General features: G+C 37.8%; 1 protein-coding gene across 7 annotated transcripts in view; it reads left to right on the top strand.

Annotated features, from left to right (window-relative positions):
* Positions 1 to 6000, top strand: part of GAB1 (GRB2-associated binding protein 1) — a 128069-nt gene extending 122069 nt beyond the window's left edge. For all 7 annotated transcript variants that reach the window (XM_010854717.1, XM_010854719.1, XM_010854718.1 and 4 more), the window contains 2 exons: positions 3048 to 3170; positions 4001 to 6000. In XM_010854717.1, coding sequence (XP_010853019.1) covers positions 3048 to 3170; positions 4001 to 4159 — 282 coding nt within the window. In that variant the 3' untranslated portion in view covers positions 4160 to 6000. The remainder of the gene's footprint in view (positions 1 to 3047; positions 3171 to 4000) is intronic.

Consider the following 6000-nt stretch of genomic DNA (forward strand, 5'->3'; position numbering starts at 1 on the left):
TTTATTTACTTCAGGAAAAAGGACAACTGTTTTTTTTTTTTGCTCTGTAATATATTTTAATTAATTCCATACTAGAGAATGAGGAATTTGAATAAGAAGTTAAGGAGAGTTTTAAAAATGCTTTTGAAAAGCAGATCATAAAGTCTAAAACCAATATAGAGTCAGAGTGTAATACTACATCTATAAAGTAGATATAAGTTAGATAAAAATGATAAGTTTTTCAGTTATATTTCTTTTCATATGTACTTGATGTTTGAAACCATTCAAGAAAATGCTTTATACTGGAAGCATTTTATAACGCATTTCTCCAGACTCACATCAGGGTGCTCAGGGTGCTTTATGTATTCATTTACACAAAGGTCTAAAATCAAGCATTCATGAAATGAACCCTTAATGTTCATTAAGGGTTGAAAATTAAGTTATGAAATTCACTGAATTAAGCACCTGAAATTCAAGTTATGGTACATCATTTCTAAAGACATATATATTGTGTGTAACAGTAACAAAAATATGTTTAATATTTGTATATATTTTTTTCAAGAATTTTAGAAAAACAAAGCACTACTGTGTTTTACTTTTTTTTGGCCATGACACAGGGCATGCGGGATCTTAGTTCCCTGACTAAGGAACCAAACGCTTGCTCCCTGCAGTGGAAGTGCAGTCTTAACCACTGGACCACCAGGGAAGTCCCAAATATTTTTTTTTTTCTTTTAATTCACAGAACACTTCACAATAACTCCTAGAATCTTAGGGTTTTTCTAAACTCTTTTGGGAAAACACTGTGTTAAAAACTAGAAGGCAGACACAGGCTGTTCCCGGCTGAGATTAGAGAGCAAACAGACTTTTTTGTCGGCACATAGATTTTAACAATACTTAAGGATGAAAAAAATTCCAGTTCTATTAATTATTAGACTATATTTTAACCAGCAATCCTGAGAACTTCAGTTTAGGGACAACTTACTTAGATTAAATGTGCACATCACATGAACTCAAGGGTTCTGTTCATAGCCTGCAACGCTGTGAATAATTCTGTATGTTTTCAGTTAGGGAAATTCCAGGTATGAGCTCTGTCGTTGCATTTGAATACAAAATTTCACATACTCCCACACGCAGTCCAGCTTGGTTTTTTATATGAGCATGAGATATGGAGTCATTTAGAGAAAAAAATTTCAGTTTTTCATGAATCAGATAAAGGCAGGGTTGGGGGGAAGAGTAGCTATTTATACTAACTGAGCAGTAATATTTGCTTGCATTTTTTGTGCCCTGCGTGTTACTGCCAGTGCTTTTTTAATGTTTTATTGGCAGTAGTTGATGGATTTGGTTTAAAAACCTCCTCCTGCAGTTAGGTCCATCACATGCAGTAATGCAGATTGTCTACTGCATACACCTGCCGTGCGCAGTATGTAGTAGATACAGCCAAGCACACACACACACTGCATTCGAGTACATGCAACCCAGACGGTGGCCTGCGCCCTAGGCCGTGGGTCCTGGGGCAGAACTTTGTTGCCCCAGAAAGGAGCACCTTTTCCTGATTCATAAAAACGTTTCACGCAGGCTGTCAGCAGCTCCGTTTACACGTGAGTGAATAAACGCAGTGTTTTCCTAGCAATCATCCTTTCCCTAAATCACGTTTTACTCTGTTTAACCCAAAAGAAATGGAGTAGCAGTATGAAAGAATCAACAGAAGCAGATTTATGCAGCTTTCCAATTGTGTTGTTCATTCAAACAAGTATAAAATTGTCAAGTCGATTACATCGTTATGGTTTTCTCCAAAAGTATGAGCTAACGTGTGAACAATAGTATCTATGTGGTAGAGGGTACAAGGTGAAAGCCCCTAGTAAGCACGTAGCGTCACCTAGGAGAAGTCAGGAACCTTCTTAGTTAAGATTAAAAGCAGCAAGGCCTGGGAACAAATCATTTATTGGAGCATGTTTGAAGACTGTCATAATCAGAGTAGAGGGTGTATGCAGGGATATAAATTCACATCATCCTTTCCTTTTTATTTAGCATTGATCGTCATGTTCCTAATAACCTATTTCTTTTCTTCACTTTTCTGCCTCAGGCTTTTTTGTTCTGGTTCTTCACTGCTTCCTCTGCCTTCCTTTTTTCTTTTTCTTTTCTTAGACAGTAGTCCTTCTATTGTACAGCCTCTGTTAGGGACAGAAAGATGTGGCTAAGAGAAGACGGAAACAACTGGTAAAAATTCCAGACGGTTGAAAAATAGTCTTTGCCAATAGACTCAGTATTCATAGCGTTTAGTTACCATATTTTATCATGAAAGCCTTTAAATGTAGAACTTTAAGAGAAAAGTTTAATTTAAGAAGATGTGAGCTTAGGTCCTTTCCACCATCTTGGTCAATCCCTAAAAACAAACAAAAAAATTAATCAGAAAACATGGACTATAAGGATCCTATAGTTAAAGAATGTAATTGAGTTCAGATAGTATTGAGGTAGAACTATTCCAACTAACTATAGCTTGACGTCCCAGTCTTAGTCAGAACCAAGTTTTACTCTTCAAATTATTTTTAGCTCGCTTACCTAAGCTTTTTTTTTTTTTTGGTTGTTGTTGTTCTTACAATGTATTTTTGGCTGCACTGGGCCCTCGCTCTGCATGTGGGCTCTCTAGTTGCCGTGCATGGGCTTCTCATTGTGGCGGCTTCTCTTATTGTGCAGCATGGGCTTCAGCTACACGGGCTCGGTAGCTGCAATGCCTGGGCTTAATTGCCCCAGGGCATCGTGGAATCCTCCCAGACCAGGGATCAAACCCATGTCCCCTGCATTGGCAGGCAGACTCCCAACCACCGGACCACCAGGGAAGTCCCAAAGCTATGTTTTAATCAATTTTTAAAATATTACTTATCAAAAAAATAAATAAATAAAATATTACTTATCTTTCCCCATCCTAAAATACTATTCTCTGTGGAGACATTTCTTCAAGCTATATTCTCCTAAAATTAATATTTAGGCTTATATAGATGGCAGACAAGGTAAAGAGCAGTATGTCTCATGAATGTTTGACCGTTCACTTTACTGTATTGTACTTTCAGAATCTTTTTGGCAGTAGTAGTCTTGATGGAGGAAACAGCCCGATGATCAAGCCCAAAGGAGACAAACAAGTGGAATACCTAGATCTAGATTTAGATTCTGGGAAATCCACACCACCACGTAAGGTAAGTGAAACCTCTTTCTATAAATGTACTTAGCTCATGTATGAAACCTGAAGATCTGTCTCCTTTGAGGGAATTCTATTAATATGTTTAATTTAAGTTTAGAAAACTCTATTACTTAATGCCTTTTTATAAATCACAAACAACAGTTATGCAGATTAATTTATTTTTTCATGTCTAATGGCATGGAAGTTACATATTTTATACTGTCTTAGGGATTATCATTAAAATGTTTGCTTAAAAAATTCTGAAGTTCCACAGTTAATCATGGTCTTCACTCTTTCCAATGTTAGTTTACCCAAATTACTCCCTTACTGACTTTGTCCAAAAGTTTTAAGTTTTTTGTTGGTGTTGTTATACTCACAAATTAGATGTTATTATTAGTTGTATTCTTATGATATCATGGAGGAGGAAATGGCAACCCACTCCAGTATCCTTACCTGGAGAATTCCATGAACAGGGGAGCCTGGGGGGCTGCAGTCCATGGGGTCGCAGAGAGTCGGACATAGCGACTAACACACACACACATTCTTATTATACAGACATTGTTTATTTACACTTTCCTGCATTAGCAGCACAGAGTCTGAGCCACTGGATCACGAGGGAAGTCCCTAATTCTTAAATATAAGAATTCTAAAATTAGTGGAAAAGCAGAGTACAGTTAGGATAGTGATCGCATCATTAAGTTGCAGTCGTTTGTGTTATTTTTTGGTGAACCAGTAGAATTTCAGAAGTTATTCACAGCGTGCATATGCTCATGTTTTAAGACTGGAGTTCACGCAGAAGCACACCTTCTGCGGGAACTTATGGGATTTTTTTCCTTTGCTTTTTAGCAAAAGAGCAGCGGCTCAGGCAGCAGCGTAGCCGATGAGAGAGTGGACTATGTGGTGGTTGACCAACAGAAGACCCTCGCTCTGAAAAGCACCCGGGAAGCCTGGACCGATGGGAGGCAATCCACAGAATCTGAAACACCAGCCAAGAATGTGAAATGAAAAGACTGCTTTAACGTGTCTGAACGAAAGAGGACTGAACTGTAAAGAGAAATCCTGCTTGACCCGAGATAACTTGACCCTTCTACTCTAGGTAGATCCTCAACTAAGTAGAGTCAGAGTCGGAGGACCTTTCAGGCTTCATCAAGCTGTCAAGACTGTAAATGGTGCTTTGTGGTATCGGAACAATTCATCACATGTAAATAATGTGGGAAAATACTATTGTTTGGTTCCCAGAGAAACATTTGTTCTGTAGTTAACACACTTGTAGTATTACTGTATTTATGCACTTTTTCATCTGAAGCGTTGGTTTGGGTATTCCCAAATGGACCTTAACACGATTCTATTGGGAGTTCTTGTTTTTTCCTCAAGAACGATGCTGAGTAAACTAAGCTACTTTCCCATTGAGAAATCACTCTCTGACCTGCAGGATGACAACGTGGCATGAGAAGCACGTTCGCAGTCTGCCATTCTACCTGAAACTTCACGGGGTGATCGTTAGCTTAAAATACAGAGTGGAGTTGGACTCATCATTCACTGCCTTTCAAAGTGCTGAACATCGTGTCCATACTGGCGTCAGGACTTAGTTCCCTGGTTCGTGGACATTTAGTTTTCAATGGTGGAACCTTGTTATAGTTTGTTAATTACAGTGTTTTGGGTTCATTCAGTGAAGATTCTGCCGGGTGGGATCTTACACCTTGAAAAGAGTGAATAATGACACTATCAAGTAAGCGTGTAAATCACTGATGGCATGCGGTGAGGATGTGCTCTCACACTTGTTACCATGTATTAAAATTTACGCTATTTGCAAAGTGTAGATTATACAGCTAATCAGGTACGTACCAGGCACTGATGTGCTAATACACTGATCAGGTTTATACAACGAGCTTTAGTTGTGTTCTTGTTAATCCTCTAACGTTGTTGGTTTCCAGTTTGGAATTAATGACACAGTTGATATTCACTGTTAGTTATAGCAACATACTGTGACTTTTAATTAGACAGTCATGCAGATTTATTGCTCTAAGAATGAAATTCTGTCTTTTGACACCATAGTGCCCTTTCTATGGTTTTTAAAAAAACTTTACTTAATATTCTTCTTGGCCTTATCCTATTTAAATCCCTATGCAATTAATGTTTTATATCTGCGTTGTTTTTTTAAATAGATGTTATATAAGTGATTCTCATATGTAGCACCTATTGCTTTTCCAGTAAAAAAAAAAATTAACGATTTTGTACTGTGATTTATATTCACTGTCCCAATTCAAGAAATAGTGGAGCCTTGCTATAATGTGAAATCTTATAGCCATGGACTTCTTCCAACTAGATTTCTGAAACCACCAGAGGTATCATATGATTCTTTCTCACCTATAACATGGTCCTGTGACATGGATATCAAGATCACACATTATATATAGTGAGGCTATAATTTATCTGTCTTGGCTTTGCAATGTAATTTAGAAAGCAGATATAGTTGTTGGTTTGATTGGGTTTTAAGTACGTTACATACAATCTGTTATGTACTGATTTGAGACTTACTAACAGTTTTTGGAGGGGGCATAGAGATCAGAGAGCCTACAGCTGAGTCACGTTCCCCCATCCCACTTCAGACCTCTAACTGTTGCCTGAGAACACAGATGTGCCCTGATTTCTGGCCCCTTGGCCACTGTCCTGTGCCTGACTTATGTAATGGGTTTATGTCCCCTCCATGAACTAAAAAATCGTTCATAACAAGATGAATTGTAGACGAATAACATTTGATGCTTTTAAATGTTTGCTTATTTTTAAACAGAAACTAAACCCAGAACTGAATTTTGAGGTGGGTTTTTAAATAAAAAAGATTGTTT

Source organism: Bison bison, unplaced genomic scaffold (assembly GCF_000754665.1).
Source record: "Bison bison bison isolate TAMUID 2011002044 unplaced genomic scaffold, Bison_UMD1.0 scf7180017864348, whole genome shotgun sequence".
NCBI classification, from domain to species: Eukaryota; Metazoa; Chordata; class Mammalia; order Artiodactyla; family Bovidae; genus Bison; species Bison bison.